Source organism: Meleagris gallopavo, chromosome 1 (genome assembly GCF_905368555.1).
Source record: "Meleagris gallopavo chromosome 1, MGAL_WU_HG_1.1, whole genome shotgun sequence".
Classification (NCBI taxonomy): Eukaryota; Metazoa; Chordata; class Aves; order Galliformes; family Phasianidae; genus Meleagris; species Meleagris gallopavo.
Genome location: NC_139404.1, coordinates 62,220,603 through 62,241,502, shown reverse-complemented (window position 1 = coordinate 62,241,502; position 20,900 = coordinate 62,220,603). Strand labels below are relative to the sequence as shown.

The 20,900-nt window shown below is 38.0% G+C and overlaps 1 protein-coding gene across 1 annotated transcript in view; it reads right to left on the bottom strand.

Moving 5' to 3' along the window:
* Positions 1-20,900, bottom strand: part of PTPRO (protein tyrosine phosphatase receptor type O) — a 154,707-nt gene that overhangs the window by 42,605 nt on the left and 91,202 nt on the right. The window contains exons 3-10 of the mRNA XM_085216780.1: positions 16,583-16,741; positions 14,832-14,984; positions 12,891-13,337; positions 11,732-11,893; positions 8,435-8,634; positions 5,986-6,106; positions 3,408-3,601; positions 537-648 (exon numbers count right to left, since the gene is read on the bottom strand). Coding sequence (XP_085072906.1) covers positions 537-648; positions 3,408-3,601; positions 5,986-6,106; positions 8,435-8,634; positions 11,732-11,893; positions 12,891-13,337; positions 14,832-14,984; positions 16,583-16,741 — 1,548 coding nt within the window. The remainder of the gene's footprint in view (positions 1-536; positions 649-3,407; positions 3,602-5,985; positions 6,107-8,434; positions 8,635-11,731; positions 11,894-12,890; positions 13,338-14,831; positions 14,985-16,582; positions 16,742-20,900) is intronic.

Below are 20,900 nucleotides of genomic sequence, written 5' to 3'. Positions count from 1 at the left end.
GGAATAGGCTGCCCAGGGAGGTGATGGAGTCACTGTCCTTGGGCACTCAAAAACAGTGTGGATGTGGTACTGAGAAACACGGTTAGTGGGCATGGTGGGGATGAGTTGGCAGTTGAACTAGATGATCTTAGAGGTCTTTTCCAACCTTAATGATTCTGTGATTCTCTGATATGGGGACAGTGCAAATACATGGAAAAATATTTCATAATATCAGAACTCACACTATCTATTTATCCATTAACCTTTCAAAGTGCAAAACACTCAGTGTCATAAAAGACAAGCGCAGTCACTGGCCTCACTGGACCCATCAGCTGATGGAGGGTGGGACAGAGTAATCCAACACTGTGCTTTGCACAGGAAAGTTATACCTCCTAAAGCAAGACTAAGAGCTTTCTCTGAGAAAGCAAAAACAAAACCAAGGACAACCCCTCACTCTTAACTATTAAATACTCTGATTTTAAGTATCCGCAGGTGAAACACAGCATTTTTTCCCATCCTCCTGCTTCTGGCATCATTTCCATGTGAGTGCTGCTTACCTGTTATGAAGCTGATGGTGGAGCTGTCACAGCAGCTCAGCTCTGGGTCTCCCCAGGTCACCATGGTGACCCGGAAATTGTAGTACCATGCAGGCAGCAGGTTAGCTATCCTCTGCAGGGAGAAAAAAGACAAACAGCAGCTCAGCAGAAAATTTACCAGAATGTAGTGTGACTTAAAAAAAATGGAGCAATATTTGTAAATCCAGTGCCCAGACATGGAACTGTTTGACTGAGCTCTCACTTCTTGCTCCAGAGGTAAATTCTGTAATTTGGCATTTGAATTCATTCAAAAAAGTGTGTGGGAAGACCAAAGCTGGTTGTGGCAGCTCTGCTGCTTAAGCCAGAGAACACGGTCCCATGTCAACCACCATGGGGACCTCTCATTTACCCTCTCAACGTGGGCTCTTTTTTCTTGATTAATTGGGTTTTTAAGATATATTAGAAACAATCTTTTTGACTCAGATATCGTCACTTCAAAGTATTCATTTTTTTCCCCAATTTTTGAAGTATGTTTCATATTGTATTATCATTTATTATAGATGAAATATAAATGAAATATAAATGAGTTATAAATGAGACATAAATTATAGATATAAATACAAATGAGATATAAATGAAATATAAAGTACAATATATTTTATATTGCAATATCGTTTGCCATATTCAAGTTAAAATGTTTCCAACACCAAAAAAAAAATCCATACTTTAATCTTTATGCTTAAATTTATACTTAAATGAAAATCCTAATGATATTTTGTCATTCAAAATAGAAGCATATTGATAATAATGAAAAATTTCAACAACTTTGAAATTCCTTATTTCACAGATCTCTGATGTTTTCAGTGGCCTTTTTTTTTTTTTTTTTCTTTTTTTTTTTCAGACAACACAAGGCAATTCAAATACAGCATTTTGGGCCTATTCTCTTCATGGTTTTAGAAATGGTTTTATCCATTTGGCATCAAAACTTTGAAGCTGCTTGGACTTCTCCTTACATACTTCTGTTGCAATACTGCGAAGAGTAACACTGTTTGTGTGACTTAAAACAAACTTCAGAGCATAAACACTCAGATGTTGTACTGAGGGACATGGTTTAATGGGTTCTGTCAGGCATTTATTAAGGATCATCGCAAGTGGGCCTTATTCACTTCCTTTCCGCAGTTACGTCCTGTTAAGACTTTCACCAGCCAGAAAACTTTGTTCTAAGTTACTGACTGTTTTGGAGGGAGTAACCATGGCCTGATTTCCCTCACAACAAGGTTTTTACACCTGGGAATGAAAAGTGAGACATTTATTTCCTCTGATGGTATGCCTGATTTATTTACTGCTTTCAGTCAGCAGTATTTCTGCAAGATGAACTAAATGGTGATGTATAAAAGCAAAATAAAGTATTGGTGATAGGTATAGTTGAACTGGATGATCTTGGAGGTCTTTTCCAGCTTTGATGATTCGAAGATTCCAAAATGAAGGAAGCAATTAGAGTGAAAGGGCTATTCAGTTCCAAAAGTTCTGACTAGTGAGATGTGCTTCAGGAAACAATTTTTTATCTCACTGTCAGATGGCAGATTTTTTACTCCCCTGCTTCCTCAATGGGCTTAACGCTTGTTTCAGAGACCACCAGAGATGTCAGATAATATACTGACCGTAGAGAAATGTGCGGGACACAGTGGGATTCTTGAATATGGCTAGCGAACCCAACTAAAAGTTCATCAATACATACTTGTATGCTAAATGTCATAACAGAGCAAAAAGACATTATTTTTCAAATTTACATTATCTCTTCAAAAATTATTCTTTAAGAAACATTCACTTTGGGAGCTGTATGGCACTGTTGTACTTCCAACTGAAATTCAGATAAAGAAGTTGGAAAGGAAGCCAACTTCCTAGCTTTCATGAACAGAATTTGTAACAGCAGTGGGTAATATCATCTCATTTTCTAACAAACCACACAAACTCTGAAAGACACTATTATTTCTAAGATGACTTGGATCACTCAGATATTAATCTAATTGTGCTGAGTCATGACTACAAGGTATTAATTACTTCTTTGGTAAGTTATTTTTGCTTTTAATTTCCTTGGAGATTTATGTGCTAGATTTACTGTCACATACCCAATTACTGTTCAGCCGCTGTAGCTGAAACGACTACACAAATAGTATTATGCAAATGAATTACAGTAAATCACTGCAGCTCTCATAAGCAGCAAAAGTTGTTGCTGACATTTTTGCATACTCATAACTTTCTGAGCAACTAATTTCAGCTAAAACTGCTCACTGTCTTGTGCAATGGCAAAGTCTGAATGTAACCTGTTCAGCTTCTCTAGGAAGATGTGGAAAGCAAGAGGAAAATTTCATGGGATTTCTGTTAAATATTCTATCTTGCAAAGATTTGCGTGCATGTTCTTCTAGAAAATAATTTTTGCCTAGGTGAAATCCTGCTGCACGTCTTTGCAACTTCAGAAATATGAAAGCTATTTTCACAAGAGCATCTCTGCAGCTAAGTGATCCAGATGGCTCAATGCAAGACTAGCCTGCAAGCCCCAAATCCCTATTATCAATATTAATTATGCAGATAAGGCTTTGGACTACTCCCCCTGAGGAGACACTGGAATTGGTTAAAGCCTTGACTGACAAATTGACACACAAACTGAAGCTGCCTTTGGACTTGCTGAATATGCCCATTTGTCAACAAATAGAAGCTCATCTCCTGTCTTGTCATTCTACTAAAATTTTAGCATTGTTCAGGAAAAAACGTTCCAGGTTTAAAGGCATATATACATACATATTCACAGGGGAGAAGCTAAACAAGGAAATGCCTCAAGGTGCCAGGGCCACACATGCACGAGAAAGCAATAGACAGTAATAGCCACATTACCACAGAGGCAGATAGGGAGATGGTTGCTGCTATTTCATAGTAGGTTGTCCACTCAGATGTCATTGTTGATGGATTGAAGTAAAACATTTCTACAACATATTTCCTGAACACCCCAAGAAAAGGTCTGTTCCAACTCAAAACCACAGCAGTAGGTCCCAAAGGGTACAGTGTCAGATCCTTTATTCCAGTGGGCACTATAAAACAGAAATTGTGATTAGTAGCTTGTTGTTTTTGTTTTTTTTTTTTTTAGTTAATTACATTAAATAGATGAACAAATTAATAAATAAAATCGAGAACAATACTTTCCATTAACCATGTTTTATCTATTTCTGATTTGTTCCTGATTTTAATTCCTAATAGCTTCCTTATCACAAGCAATGGAATACCATTCCTTTCAGCATTTGTTCTTATCTCTCCTTTGTCAGAAATGACTGAAGGCTTCCATTTACTTTGAAAACCAGACTGTTTAGGAGATGTTTCAAATTGTAAGCTCAAAAACAAAAGCATCAAAAGCCATAATACTTTGGAAGATCAAGGTTGCCAGAAAGAACAGTTTTTTATGCCTATCCTTCTTTCCCTGGGGAACCTAAAGGTGCTGCCATGAATTGCTATTCTTGCCTCAGAGATAATGAAAACAGGAAAGAGAAGTAAAGTGATTCGAAAAATGTCACATCAGGGTCAAGTTCAGCAACCTTTACTTTCTGGAAAGAAATCACTCTTAATGACTTCAGTGAGGTTACTTAAATAAGTACTTTGCTAACATTTTCAAGGGTTGCAGAGCCCCAATTCTTGCAGAATAAAGAACACTCAGATTACTTCAGCCCATATTTGCACTTGACTGCATTTCCTTCAGTCTCCATTTCCTTCTTCTTTTCTGTCCATTCCATAAAGTGTTAATACTCACCCAGTGACAATGAGGCTTATGATAAATAAATACTTTTTAAGGCATATTTTAATATATTTTTGTTTCATTCATCTTTAGCCATCACTGATCACTTCACTGAACAGTTTGTTTTGCACTTCTATTATTATAATATCAAATTCAATATCTTGTAATCAAATGAAAAATCCTACAACTGTTGTTTTACACATAAAAAGTTCTCTTCATAATAAGTAAGAACTTTTCATTGTTGGGTTGATATAAAAATGTGGAGAAAATGAGGAAACTCATTTAATATGGGAATATATGATTTCACTTTCTCAAATAAAAATAGAACTTCACAGATTTCTGAAGTAACTACAGCGAGAAAAAAAACACAGAAATTCTTTCATAAATATCACTCAATTATATAGATTTTCATAAGACATGTGTGTATGTGTGTATACATATATATATAACATATTTTCTAACTTAGATTTTTTTATTTACTGTACTATATCATGCTCTCTTTTCAAATTCTTATACAGACTCCGCTTACACAAATACATGAGGAGGTTGCCTAGAATGAAAAAACTCTCACCTTATTTACTACTCCACATATCTGCTTTCATCTACAGATCATTACTTCTTAACAGGATAACTTTTGTCTGGCTTGCTTGGTTTTTTGTTTGTTTTGCTTTCTTCCCTATATCACAGAGAGGATGTAGAGTGACAAATACTGAAGATCTCTAACTTTCAGCCACCTGCTCACCCACAAGGCAGACTATTAGTCAAAAGGAAAAGGTTGGGTGACTCAGGTTAAATATTCCTCTGCAAATGTAATTCTATAGATTGAATATCTTTCTCTTTGCCCTTTTTCATTATATTTTGTTACAGTAGTAACCTTAACAAAATAAATGACATGGAAACTGAAAGATATTAAATCCTAAGTCACTCTTTAGTTAGGAGCTTGATGGAACCTTGAATTATAGGCATGGGGGGAAAAGCTCTGCGGGTAGGTTGTGAAACCACATTCTTGAAAATGTCAATCTCATTCTTAAAGAACCTTTTTAATCTTCAGATTTCAAAGCAGAGGACATCAGGATCCATGGTTTAACTCAAGAAAATCAAGGTTGGCATCAGCCTTAGTACAAGAGGAGATAATCCAGCTCCTGACTTAGCGCCATGGCCTTCAGACTGGAACACACTGGGTAGTTTACAAGACAAATTTGCTACAAATACCTTAACAGCAGTCCCATACCTTTCATGAGACAGTAAGAATGATTCACCTCTAGGAGGTGCCCACATCTCTCCATTAATTGCAGACTACCTGCAGCTCAGACTGGCCACACCTAAGTGAAGTGATTCCCTCCCAAAAGGACATAGACCAAGAACGCTGTTAGAGATGAACATACATGTGGCCAAAGGCTCCACGAGTGTGAATCCACAATTGTTTTCTAGTTGAGTTTTGTAATAACCCAGTATTTAAATACAAAATATCCATCACCCACTGATGGGGAATTCATGCTTTTCCCTCACTAATGGGCTAGACAACACAAGGAAAACAAATACTCTCAGTAAGTGTTCATTACATTTGAAACAACCAAACATGATGATTTTGCTGTATTTCTTTGTGGGCTCTAGAATTTAATGAATATACTACTCATATTAAGGTAAAAGAAAAGAAGAAGCATTTCAAACAGTAGTTGCAGGACTTACCAATGGAAAATGTAACAGGATCAGAGGGTGGTCCAACCAACGGTCCTTTCCTTAAGTAAACCACAACCTGGTACTGGGCACCGGGAACAAGATTTTCAATGAGGTTGCTGCTTGAATTTACCTAATGAAAGAGTGCACATCAGATATGAAGTATTTACTTGGTCGGTTAAAGGAATATTGAGATTACTTGAACTGCTTAATAGAATAGTTAACAGAACACATGCTTCTGAACTAGCATCAGCAGCTGAATTGTCATTCAATTATGCACCAAATGGCAAAACTCTGAAAGCGTTCAGGCTTGGATTCACAAATGATCTGACCCAAAGAATTGCACTTACCTTGCCACGTAAGGTCAGGTGCAGACCCTCTTGAGCTGCTCTCTCCTCACACCAAAGCTTAGTGAAGTATTCATACTCAGCTGATATTATCAAGGCTAGCGTATATTAGCAGTATGTTTTCAATGAAAGCCTCAGGCTTTTCATCGGCCATCTGATTCAACTGCAGCTATATGACCTGAAAGCAGCCTTATGGGAAATCTATCTGCTGAGAGTGCAAATGTTAAATGTCTGAATGCTAAAATCAAAGAGGAACTACTCTTTCACCTGTCTTGCTCAGCACTACAAAATTTGATGAAGAGGTCTTGTGACTTTTCTGTTTGAGATACCAAAATTAAGCCATCTGCTGTGGCACCAAGAATTGGTCAGAGCTGGAGGCATAATGCCTGACCGGCTGATTCTTGATCTGGTACAATATGTGAAAAGCCTCATATTCTGAGTTATCAGGAAAGATATGGGCAGCTTTGAGGAAAGAACGTTAGCCCCCCCTTCTACAGTATTTTCTCTGCAACCTTTCCAGAATCTCATCACGGCCTCCTTTGGTTTATTGTGATGCACATAAATACATCAGTGTAGGCACAGATTTAGTGAGGAATGAAATTTGTCTTTAACAGCTGCTTTTGAGAACTAATCAATTCATGCATAATAGTAGAAATGAATAAAACTCTGCACTGAATTTTGCCCTTTTCAGCTTGTCAAGGAGAATTCAAACAAACAGCCATTAATAATTCCATGTATAGTAATCCGATAAAATTTGATTAGAGGCAGTGTGAAACTCTATAGGGACAAAAATAAACAACTGTATTTAGACGCTTTGCCTACTTGTAGCAAATACATTAACTTTTACAAATGTCTTGTTTATTCACAGATTAGTTTTAGGTATTTCTATTTTGAGTTTGTAGATTAATCCCAGAGTATTTACTTTAATCCTATATGTATATACTTGCTCTCTAAAGTTTATTATCACCTACCATGTTGTTTTGCTTCCTGATTAGATGAATGCATTTTTAATAAATGGAAGAAATGCAACTCAAGGAGATTACAAACTGGTTCTGAGAAACAATTCTCAAATTGTCTTTAAAGGACGATTCCCAGTGTGGAATTACATGGCCCTTCTTGGAATAAAACTCAAAACATTTTGACAAAGACCTATTTAAAAAGACACTTTTAAATGATGTAGAACTCCTTGTGTTAACTAACTTGCCAGGCTAATCACAATGTTGAAGGAGGTGAAGATTTACTGAGTTATGGCTCTGTTTTTCCATTCTCATGGGTGTGCTGAGGGTGCAGCACATGGGAGCACTGCAGCCTTTTTTAGGCTCCTCAATCACACAAATTAAGGAAGCCAGGTAGAAATTGTGGCACTGCTTAGAAAAGAGATTTGTCAGCATTGTGGCAAGGAAACAGAAGTATGGACTAAACCCTTTCTAACCAAAACCACATTCCACTCATCCATCAGAGATATAGGATCTGACATGGAGATAAACTCACCATGGGTTTCAGGTAGCAAAAAATTGCCTTATTTGGGGGTTCAGGAAGCGTGATCACAATAAACATGTCCCATATGACAGCCCTAAAGAAGTGCTGTCCATCCAAATCACAGGTGGTGGTGATGATAATTTACTTCCCACTTTTAAAAAACATTTTGTGGATGAAAAGAAAGGCTGAATTCAGATGACTTCCAGAAAATGTAAGGTCAAGTTCTGTACTCATATGGAGGAAATCTAAGAATCAATTAATTAATCTAAGAGTCAATTAATTAATACATGCAAGTTGAATGATAATCATCCATGTAGCACTTTTCTTAATAAAAATGGATTGCAGCATATGCCTAAGTGTTAATATGATGTGGTATCATTTTGCTCACTACTGCAAACATTTCTCACTCAAAAGTTTGAACAGAGAATTGGCCACAGCCACTGCATTGGAAATTCAGTTTTAATGCTGATAGAATTTAATGCTGTCATTTCTGTATGCTTTTCTCTCCCCTCCACTCTGCAGAATGGAGCACTGTGCTCTGCAGCCATTACCTGGATGGGGCCCTTGGTACTGTGATAACAAACAGTGGGATGACTAGGAATTTTTTTTTTTCAGGTCTTGAGGAGGACCCTTACCTCTGTGCAGTAATGTTTTTCAAGCCTTTGACTTTCCTTTTGCTTCTGACAAGTCAGGGAGACCACAGACACGATTGTGCCATTGCTGCCGCTCTCATGTGAGGCTGTCCAGGATGTCAGGGCAGTAGTGGAGCTGAGCACTGTCACCGTCACATGCTGGGGCTTTTCTGTGAGCTCTTCTATCCATTCACCTGTGGGGCCTGGGACATGCCAAGAAAGCATGTGTGAGCAAAGCACTCTGCACTTTTAAGGCACTCATGTTAAAACATCCTTCTTCACAATACTGCTTTCTACTAGGGAAAGAGGCTGAACTGACCATCTCCATTTCCAAAAGCAAAGATGGGAAACAGCCTTCAGTCAACACTATTTTCACCAATAGCAAAGCAGGAGTTGAAAAGATAAATATTTCTGTTTTGAAAATTTGTACTGAATGTATTTTCTGTTACTCACCAGAAACCACCCAGTAGTATCCAGTATGCTCTACAAGAGTATTTTACGAGTAGTGATATTCAAAAATGTACAGATCCATGATAAATATTTGGTAATATTTAAATATTAGTGATGTCCAGTAATGTACAGATCCATTCTAAATATTGCACGCAATTTTTCCTTTCACTATACACCATATTACTCAAGTGTACTATGTACCTGAGGTCTTTAAACTGAGTTCACAGAGTCTACCATAGTGAAGAATTCTCCATCAGACTTTTTGAAGCATTTCTTTAAATATATATATGCTTTTAAATTTGGAAAATAACTTTAGCTAGACTTGGTCAAAATTTCAGATTTTCAGCAAACAAATCCAGAGCAAGGATTTTGTGTAAGATCAGCCTATAAGATTTGACAAGCAAGACTGGCATTTGAGTACAAGAAAAATGTTGGGTAATATAAACCAATAATTCAACAGGATGAGTCACCAACCAAAAGGTTACAAGAATAAGATAAGGGTGAAGCTGTGAGAAAAATTTATTCACGAAAGTCGACTCGCATCTACTCTAGAAAAAAGAGAAATTTGATCATTAAGTTAGTCTCTGGATTCAGTGGATATACGTGTAGCTATTTCTACTCAGAAATTGTTTCAATAGTAGCACTAAAGAAATTGAGCTATCTCAACCTTGTGTCAGGGTCCAAAGCTGAAGCCTCCACAGAAGGCTTGTAAAGAGGAATGGAAAACAAATTTTACCTTAAGAGTACTCATGTGCATCTCAGATTTGGCATACTGTCAGAAATGTACATGAAATCTATCTATGATACTAAGGTTCTCAAATTAGAATAATTAGGTCAATTGCCAATAATCTTCATGTCTAGAAGCCTACAAACCAAACAGAAATATTTCATTAAAATAGCAATAAAAACACCTAAACACCCTCATTTATTACATGTAACAAAAATATAGTGATTACATTCTTGTTACAGATTTATACCTAATGATATCCAAGTCCATTCTTCCTTAATCTAGCAACCTATCCAAATATACATTTTGATTAACACTTTCTCATTTTCTGAGAGGTCTCTGTCCTCCCCCTCTACTCCTTCCCCTCTACTCTGCCCTGGTAAGGCCTCATCTGGAGTACTGTGTCCAGTTCTGGGCTCCCCATTTCAAAAAAGACAGGGATCTCTTGGAAAGAGTCCAGCGGAGGACCACAAAGATGGTGAAGGGCCTGGAGTATCTCCCCTATAAAGAAAGGCTAAGTGAACTGGGTCTGTTTAGCCTTGAGAAAAGAAGACTGAGAGGGGACCTGATCCAGGTTTATAAATATCTGAGGTGTGGCGGCCATAGTGGTGAGGCCAGTCTCTTTTCAGTGGTACGTGGAGACAGGACGAGGGGAAACGGACATCAGCTGCAGCATAGGAAGTTTCGCACGAATGTGTGTAAGAACTTCTTCACGGTGAGGGTGACGGAGCACTGGAACAGGCTGCCCAGGGAGGTTGTGGAGTCTCCTTCTCTGGAGATATTCAAGTCTCGCCTGGACGCCTACCTGTGCGACCTGGTGTAGGGAACCTGCTTTGGCAGGGGGGTTGGTCTCGATGATCTCTAGAGGTCCCTTCCAACCCCCACAATTCTGTGATTCTGTGATTCTCACTTAGTAGACCGTATGTAGGACACAGTACTGCGTATTTATGTACATAAATCAGTCACTTTTTAGGATGGAATAATATTTGGTGCTGATAGCAGTACTACATAATTTATATATACTTTGATCTATTTGTATAGTTTTATATACTTTGATGTTTTCACATAATGAAGATGCCTGTGAACTATTCCTAATGGAAATCAGAACACAGTTAAATGAAAACAACAGAGACCCTTTCTCTCGAGACCTGTTTCATCTCTTTGTTTTCCAAGTACTTTTTCTTTCACCTATTAAGCTGTTAAAAATATTGCAGCAATACTGGATTCAGTTACATGCTGTTAACCATTATGATTAATTTAAGCTTAAATAGTATTTGTAAATGTCATGACCTACCAAACATATTTATTAGTTTATATACCACTACGTTTCCTTTTAATATGAATAATTCTGCCAGCCTAGCCATCACGCTCTGTTGCAGAATTCAATGTGTGGGGGAGACACTAATCCCTCACAGGTAAAACTGTGTAGTGCTGCAAGTGTTCCCCTATTCTCAGTGTTTGGGCATTCCATAGGCCATAATACCTCTTGTACAAAAAGATACTCTATATGTGTGTGGACTGGTATACTTATTCAGACATCTCATTCCCTTGTTGCTGTACAGATCATCAAAGCCTTCAGAATGACCATTGTCTGAATTTACCTACACCTGTCTCACTTGCTGATCTAATTCTCAATATCAATCTTGGATTACTAAGCACTGTATTATTATTCTGACTTTTACTAAATCTGTATTTAAGAAACCCTGAGATTCTACAGGGAAATAATAAATTACATTTTCCTCCTCTGAATTTAGCAGTGTGAACTATTGCATTTACCTTTACTTGCCCTGTGTGCTCTTAGAGAACATCTAATTCCAGAGCTCAGTGTTTAATTGTGCAAATCCCACAGTCTCAGCCTGAGATGCCCTTTGTCCTTAACGTTATGCATACAGCCTCCAGGAGAAAGGAAGTTAAATTTCTTCAAGATTCTTTATAACCACTGATTTAATTCTCTGAACCAAATCCTCTCTTTGGAAGATACAAAAGGAGAACCTGTTTTGTAAGGGATGGACTTCTCTGATCCTGCAGCAGATACCACAGCTGCCACAGTGTGTTACTGGTCAAACTCACTGTACATTAAAGTTATACTGGTCTGGGAGAAAAAGATTTACTGAGGTACTTACTGATGTAAAAGCTGAGTGTTTTTGCTGATTGACTTCCCCGAACTTCACAAGAGCCAGAGGAGCTAAATGTTGTTACGGACAACTTATATTTTCCTGGTTCTTTCAGTTCAGCAACAAATTTGTGAGTGTCCTCACTGACTGTCAGAAGTTCTGTGGAGTTCTCTAAATCAGGGGGGAAAGGTATTGTGGATTAATTGAAATTTGAAAGGCTCCAGCTACTGAGAAAATGATTTATATCAGAAATGCTAATACAGTTTCTGCTGTGGGATTTGAAAGTATCCAAAAGAACTGGATTTATGTGAGTAGTTTTATTTCTTGCCATCAGAACAAGAGTAATTAATGTCCAAGGTTGCAGTATAGGTGTACAGGAACAATAAACCCAGGACAAAATTTCATTCAGTAGAGGGATGATAAAATAGGGTTGTCATGACTGCACAAGTGAAAAAGAGGACAGCATAGAAGAAAAGGAGCTTTCAGTTCTATTGCCTTCTTATTCTGCAAAATAAATAAATAAATAGATAAATGTTATTTATCTTAAATGGGGGAATAATTATGAAAACTGTTTATCAGAAAGTCAGATTCATTTTGAGAAAAAGGACTTTAAAATAGGATACCTCTAAAGAATATGGCTATTCTATCGTAGTTCCACCACTTAAAAGTTTTTCTCCATTTTCCATCACAGCCTCTTTTTGGCCTTAAGAATGTGGTCCGTTGCTCTCCTGAGACAACTGTTAACCTGAATACAGAATGACTTTTTTTCATGGTCCCCTTGAGAATCTTTCTCAAAGGGCTGACAAAGCTCCATGAAATAATGTACCTTCTTCACCTCCAATTTCCACCAGCTTGTTTCTCCTTTCTCTGATGCCAGAGTGGATTTATAATAACTATGGTGTAAACAGTGCAGAAGTATGCACAGCAGTATAAATCTTATTTAACAAAAGAAATTACAAACTGTGATTTATCACACCTCCCTTACTTTAGTTTGAAACCCAGCCAGAAATACATGCTATTCAATGCAAGAAACTTATCAAGATACACAAGAGATCTAATAAAGTCTTGTGAGGCACCATCCTAGGTAATTAATAATTTGTGAAGGAGAAAAACCCACCAACAGAATTATAAAAACAGAGTATGAGAAATGTATAAGGCTTGGTTTTACCTTCCCTTTCAATACTGATATGGAAACCATCAAAGGCGGTCGGTGGCTTTGGTGGTAACCAAGTCAGCACCATTTGTACAGGAAGGAAAGGAGCGGGCTCTGCTGTGAGTTTTCCAGATGTGTTTACTTCACTGGCCCCATAATCCCTGGGAACTGCATTGACAAACTCCTCTTCACCCTCCGATGATTCAGCTTCATTAGACCACAAATATGGCTGCGATGTGGTTTCGTACTCAGTACTGTTAGAGCGGTAATCAGGCCAGGCTGCAGTTGTGTTCACAGCTGGAATTTCAGGTGGGCCACCAGAAAAACGGCTCAGTTTCTCTTTGCCCATGATTTCTTGTTGTCCCATGAATGATTCTTCTGCAAAATTCCCGCTGTGCTCTTCCCAATTGTTTCTGTTGATCGGCACAATCTGAACAGAAATGTTTCGAGGTGGGTAAGGAACTAAAAGAGAAGCAAAGGTTAATCTTTTAATAGGTGTGTTCTGTGTACCTCTGCCAGGTGTTTATTCCCTAGGGAAATATTCTTTGCAGAAAAACGATATATCAGGGATAGTTTGAAATAACCTGTCCTTCCTAAGATTCTCCCTTCTATTACAAAATTACATTGCAGAAGTGATTCTAGCAGGGTCAAGCTTACTGAAAATTCATAGAAAAATCAGGACTCAAGAATACCATGATGCAGAATACACATGTAGTCAACATAAATCAGACTTCAGTGCTAATACAGCAGCAAGCTACTTAACTGTGGATTTGAAAAGGTGGGTCTCGGTTACTGTGTTTTCCACAATTGCATGATAACAGAAAAAATGCCTCTGTAGGAATGAGCTCAAAAACACATACAAAACTAAAGCATGACATGGTTTATACTTGAAAAGCATGACGTTCTTGCCGCCACAGAGCTTTTCATATGCTCTTAGTAGACACCTTTTCACAAGCACTAAAGATCAGTTTAAATTTTAATAGTTGTGAAAGCTTGATCTCTAGATCTGGATCTCCAGAAGGCAAATGGCATGCAAAGAAGTTATTTCTGCTTATGCCAGCTGGGGAACAAAAGGTGCCATAATTGCTTGCCTGTATGCCTTTACCTGCAGATATCTTCTACAAACATTCTGTCTGACATTTTTTAAGCTGGCCCCTTATGACCTACTGATTTGTTCACCTCCCCCTGTCCCAGCCACAGCCACTAATACAAAATCAGACACTTCAACCTCATACATTTCATGTCCAGAATGAGGGATGGGAAGGCAGTGGTAAACAAAAATGTAATTCTATTGGTTGCCTTCTGATTTTGGCACTGGTTTGTTTCATTTTGGACCCTGGAAAATGTCTGTGGTACAACAGATTAACAGGAAAGTTTTGGGCATCATCCCAGGACAAAATTAAATTAGTTCTGGACCCTGAACAAATGTAATTTTCAGCTTTTGCAACATTGCTGTCTTGGAAATGAAAAGTTCATGCTTCAGGGCATAATCTGGCTGCCAAGTGGGGACATTGCGACACTGGTCTTCTCTATGAGAGAAGACTGAACAATGAGGAAGGCCTTCTCCAACTGTTTAGCTGTGATTCACTGTGAGAGGAGACAGACCAAAACAGATAGATCAATATCATTCTCAGTGTGGCATTCCTGTGGTTTAAAAATTAATTCCTAACATAAGGCCAAGGATGTCTCATGTGAGACAAAATTTATGTTCTAATAAACCAACTTTGTAATAGAAACCCTCATACAGATTTCCCCTTGTGCTATATTGCACATAACTTCAGTCCCTGCCTGCACAGTACCAGCTGCAGCATCCTCCTCCCATGTTCCTGACCAGGAGCAGATCCCATAACTGTTTCCACACAGCCCCTCCTCCATGTGCAGTCAATCTCCTCCCATGGCAGAAAGGAAAACAAACATACAGACATGGAACAAATGGTACACAATCATTTTCTTTACCTGTTCTGTGTTGCTTGGGCTCATGCCTAACCCCGCTGTATTCCACTAGCGTGCTTTTGTTGAAGGTTGCTTCTGATACCAATTGAAATGTGATGTTACTGTAGCATATACCTGGCAGCCAGTGATTGAAAACGGTTTTACCTTTAAAGAAATCTGCAGAAGGTTTAAAAAAAAAAGATTTTTTTATCATTTAAAAAAAGGAAAAAACACATCAAATATTCACTTTCTGATAATGCATCTATACATGCTGAAATGGCAGTGTTTCAGATGTTTAAACATTGCTCAGCCTGGTCTAAGACATGAAATTCTAATAATTCAGTTTGCCAATATTTTCCCTGGCTGTCAAAAAAAAAAAAAAAAGAGCCCAGCAAGAGAAATAAGAACTACGTTTCACAGGAATGCAACTCAACCTGGCAACCTGCCCCACGTGACACTGAACATCTCAAAGACCATCTGACAATTCCTGCAGACCTTTAACAGTTGCACGCAAAAACCTCTTTGGTCTGGTGCTGACTGAGGCACAGCATTCAGAGGAGATGCTCAAAGGGCCATCCACAGTGCAGCTGTGCACCAGCCACAGTCTGAGAATGGAGCTCATATCCAACATCAGTACGTGTGTGGGCTGAAGAGATGTTGCTTAGGGCAATTTAGCTGTGGGGAAGAGTATGCTTGCTCATTAGGGAATCTCTTAATTGAAAGTGACTTTTTTATTTATCGCAGCTGCAGCAGTAGTATTACAGCCTCTGCATATGAGCTGTGAAAGAGAAAAATTGCTGCTAGTATCACCTTTGTTAGTTAGAAAGGGGTCACTTGTATTTAGGACTATGATCCAGAATCACCATTCCCAATATCTGGCATTTCAGAGTCTTGCAGATGTTAACCTAATCCTTCCAAGCACTGAAACAATGACACCAATGTTTTCCATGCTCCTTCTGGAGGTGGGCATCTCCCTCTGCTGACTCCAGAGAGAGCTTACAGTGACCAGGCTGCTACACTGGAAGCCTTCCTTCCATCACTAAAATTCAATCCATCACTTACTGGATTGCTCAGAGGCAATATTGCCACCATATTGTATTAAACTAGCTGGGGTTTGGAACCTGAAGAGCATGCAGTGCCTTTTTCACCTCTTAGGTGCTTTCTGTAGGACAGTCCTTTACATCTTTCATATAAATATTGTGCTTAAGCTTACTGCATGGCAAAAGAGCAAAGGAGATCTAAGCAGATCTAAACAAAAATAAAACATCAAAAAAGAAAGCAGAATTTGCCCTTGTTAGTCTGTTTAGATGGCTAGAGTGATTGCTGAAATTCTTTAGATCGACTATCTAGGTTGTTAGATTGCTTGTCCTTGGTTTAACTGTTCTGAGAAAGATGAAATTGATAACATGCAACAGGTTTATTAGCTCAGGGACAACAGAGAATGATAGTGTAATATACAGTACTACATGGCATAGAGCGTTGCTCAGTGCTACTAGCATTATGTGACTTCACAGTGATACAGAGGTATCAGCTTCAAAGTTTTTCCCAAGAATCAGCTATACTGAAAGCATTTCACAGATACAGAGCATCCCTAAGCTCCCCCATTAGCTATTCACAAAGAGAAATCATGACTGGAAAGAAGGAACTGGGAATTGTATTGATGTTTTCAACTGCAACTGAGACAGAATTTTACCCCCTGATTTCAGCAAGTATAACTAAAAAGCTGAAATATATTTTTATTAGCAGGAATAGTTAGTGGAATAGTTTCTTCCTACCTTTGTACAGCATTGTTCTGTAGTCTTTTCCTTCCCAATAGCTTATATTTACCCGGGTAAAAACATTGTACTTCTCTGGGTACTGAATTTCAAACAGCACTCCTGTTTCTGGAGATGGTTTGTAATCATAGATAGAAACACTGCTCACAGGAAGGGGTTCTAAAGGATATACAAATAAAGGAAAAAAGGCAGAAAGAAGCAGATTAACAGACAAACCTATAAAAACAACATCAAAGAAAAAAATGGTTTTGTGTGGAATGACACAGGAACTCTTAAATTTCCCAGATGATATCTGAGGCTTCACAGAGGTCTGGGGCATGGCTACGTGGGACTTTGTCAAAGCCAAGGTTATGCTCCCCCACATACAATGTGCCAATGTACTCAATGCTTTTTTAAAGGAAAAAAAAACAACAACATTTTAACAGAAAGCTGTGTCTTATTTGCAGGCATAAAAATTATGGTTGAAATCACAGTTATTACTTAAGCACTCACAGTCAATCACCCCATCAAGATTTTCTTCTTCAGCACTTGCCGATCAAGTAAAAGTGCCCAGACAAAAGCAACAACAAACACTTGAAATTAATCATAATTTTGGCGCTAATCTGAACTTCTAAGATTAGCTAAGAAGTGTATCAGTGTGACAACCAGAGGAAACTAATGATGATTTTCTGTTCTGGTAAATATTCATTTATATATTTCATGAGTAATTATACTTTGTCAGCCCCGATTCCTACCATACCTGAGAGGGCCACCATCTTCAAAGTACTCATCCACACCACACTTCTAAAGAATACAGAAGCACCATTGCTGTTAATGTTACAGATGAAAAGCTGAGGTACAGAGTACAGTGGTTTACTCAAGGGCATGGGGGTAGCCTGCACACAAAAGGCAGGTAAGTACAGAGCTGCCAATCTACTGCTTTCAGCTTTGACCATGGTGGGCTATAGAAAGTAAGAACAATAGCCTATGTACTTTTACGTGCTGTCTAGAAGAAATGATTGCAACTATGCATTGGTTAAGAGGGCCAAGCAGCTATTCAGAACAGGTTTCTAGTTTTACTCAGATTTAGTCATATTAACATATTTTAATAGAAGTAGTTAATAGACAATGATCAGTAGTTATGCCCACATCCTTTTAGGTATTATCATGTTAAGTTCTTGTGCACAGTAGGGAACAGATTGAAAAATTCAGACTGTTCGTTAGCACGGTCTCACTACACGCTTGCAGGACACATTTGAGTACAAAGTTCTGTTGAAGCAGGCCCTGGAGACAAACTCATAATACGATTTTCTCCAAAGAGCACACAGTCATGACAGGCAGGAGAGAAGGCAGATGAAAAGGACAGCAGCACCTGCTTCAAAAAGGGAATTGTCTCACGGTAGGTGGATGGAACAGGATAATCAAAGATGGAAAAGCAAGCACATAGTAGAAATAAAAATTAAATCCCATTTGCTAGCACAGTATTTTCACTATTGTACTAAGCTTCCATTTGCAATGAGAAGTGAAGAAGAAAAAGCAACAAAGAACAAAAATCATAGCCACAAAAATGAATCTCAGCCCAGGTCTTAGGAAGGAGTTTTGTTGCCATTTTTAACTTTGTCAGAGCATCAGAATACAACACTGTGGGACTTCTAATTTATTTCTCATGGCAAATATGTTTTGTTATCTCCAAGTAACTATCAGTATATTTGTATGTTAGACATAGAAAAATAGAAATGTCAAAGCTAACGGATACCAAGAGGCACTGCAATGACAGAATTTGTGAAAATCTTGCTGACAATTTGCGATAGCCTAGAAATAAATGGGAGCAAAGCAGGTCATGGGAAACAAAGCCTACCCTCTTCATTCTGCTGAATCTCTTTCCATCACTTATTCTGAAATAAACAGTTGAGCTGGCAATCCCCATGACCCCACACTTCATATCACATCTCACATAGCACATGATAGTAGTTCAAATGTCAACAGCAATCTCTAAACGGCACAGTCCTTACATGCAGTCATCTTTCATGTTAGCAGGCATGTCCTGTTCTGCTATCTCATTCAGATCTGGGTCTCCTTATTCCTGAAAGAATTACTGAAACTTCCCTGAGTCAGTGATTGAATTACCCCATTTATTCCTTCCTACAACAAATCAAATAAAAGATGGAAGTTATATTTATTTTTAATCCGAATGATTTTTCCTCCTGAAGTCTTGATTTAATTAACCAATAATTGAATTAAGCGGTAATCACCAAAGACTCTCTTTCTTGTTGTTATCTTCCGCTTATTGACTTCTCCTTGCTCATGGCTGATGTTAGCAGAGTAGTTTGAGTGATATAATGCAATTTAAAGAGTCTTCCATTATCTTCCTTCCTTCAGCACCAAATATTCACATCAAAAGCTATTTGCACACTGTGAAATTAAAAGGACACTCAGCAGATAAAAATCATGTTCAAGTTTTTCACTAACTAACAGTTCCTGGGGTTATTAAAGCTCAAAGAATATGTAAAATGTCACTCTTCACCATTTATATTTATAATTCAGAGCAAAAACAGTTTGGTCTTTTTCACTGTTCCAGATACAGCATTCAGGATCCAGTTTTCCGTAGGTTTTAATGATTCTCAAGAAATAGTTTAAATAAGGTATGATCAAATACGTAGAAGCATCAATAACATTGATGTTGTAGGACATATTAAGGAAGGGAATTAGAGGATTTTAGTTTCCCTTTAATAGCATGTTTAAAGCTCTTTTTTGTGCTCAATATCTTTTTTACACATCTAGACTATATTAAACTCGTATAGACAAGCTTGCAGGATCAAGACTGAAGTTCCTTTATTCTTAGTATCTCACATTCTGCTGCTCTTGTAGAAACTGCTTTCCAATTATATCTGTTTATGGGAAATTTAACTTCTGCATTTCTCCTGAATATTACCACATTTTGCATTTAGTCCATACCTTGCATTATAAAAACAGATAGCATAATAAATGCTGCTAGCCTCTTCCTCAAATGCCCTGGCAAATTCTGGAGGCTAAATCTTCCATAAGTGTATTCGGTCTGTGCCAGATACATTAGTGTTTTAGGTGGCTTTTGTAATTCAGGGGAGAAAAAAAGGACATTGAAAATAAGTACCACAGTCCAGGCCAACTAAATTTGTTTTTGATATTCATAGACCTGGCTCCTCTACAGATGGAATTGATGATTGATTAATGTAGCAGATTAGATGTAGTATTAGATGTGTTTGGATGAGATGGGACTTAGATCAACAGTCTTGCTTCCCACACTCAGATTAATCATGGCTAATCCTCATAACACAACTCTACTAGGAAAGAAGTCTCAATAGTGGAGTGATGTAAGTCTCACAGGTGGTCACCTTTATTCACATGAAGAAGCTGTGAACTAGGTAATATCATCACCAGGATGACAATGTTTACCTATTTGCATTGCTAATAGGAGTAAGTCATAGCCAGGATAAAGTTTTCATTTTGCTGTAAACTTTAGGTACCGTTTTATCTCTTGTTAAAAAGCAACTAGTTTTGAAATTTAATAGCTGCTGTTTAGTACTTCAGGAACATAATGTTCATGTTTATGATATGTAATAGAGGATATCGTGTGTAACTGCTTACAAAAGGGGAATGTAAGTGCAAGTGGTCTCTGAGCAATGATGCAATCTGCATACTGCCATTTCTATATGCCCACATAAGACGACCAATATGAAAGCCACACAAACCAGAAAATAACACTGGCACAACAAAAAAGGGTGTGTCTTAGTACTGCACAGATTTGGGCCGATATCTTAAATCAGACTTCCAATGGAAATTATGGCAGAAAAAAAATATTCATCTTGTTACAGTTCTTTTGTTTCTTAATTCTGATTTTCCCTTAAAAGTGAATAACATGATTGTTTGCCGAGGAGATCAGTTTGCTAAGGGATCTGAAAGTTCTTCTGAGTTATGTTTCGTAGTAAGGCTCCCACGAATAACTAGCCTTTTTAAAGATATGCCACATCATCCTTTAAGATAGATATACACAAAGGGCATCAGTTCTGTATCTCATCGGGAAAAAAAAAAAAACCAACAAAAAACAACTCTGAATCTCCTACTTCAGCAGCTCTGATCCATCAACAAGCTGAAGGTATGGATTCGACCTGCTGAATTGCTTCCTGCAGCATCTGGCAGAATGACAGATGAGCATTAACAAGGGCTAATGCCAATTACTTTCTAGAAGCGGAAGAGATCACAGTCCCAGGCAGCAGGCCTTGTTGGTCTCCTGAGGAGAATATTTTTTGGTAGAAGACAAAGAGGCAGAATTCACCTTAAAGGGAATATATTTTACTGTGAT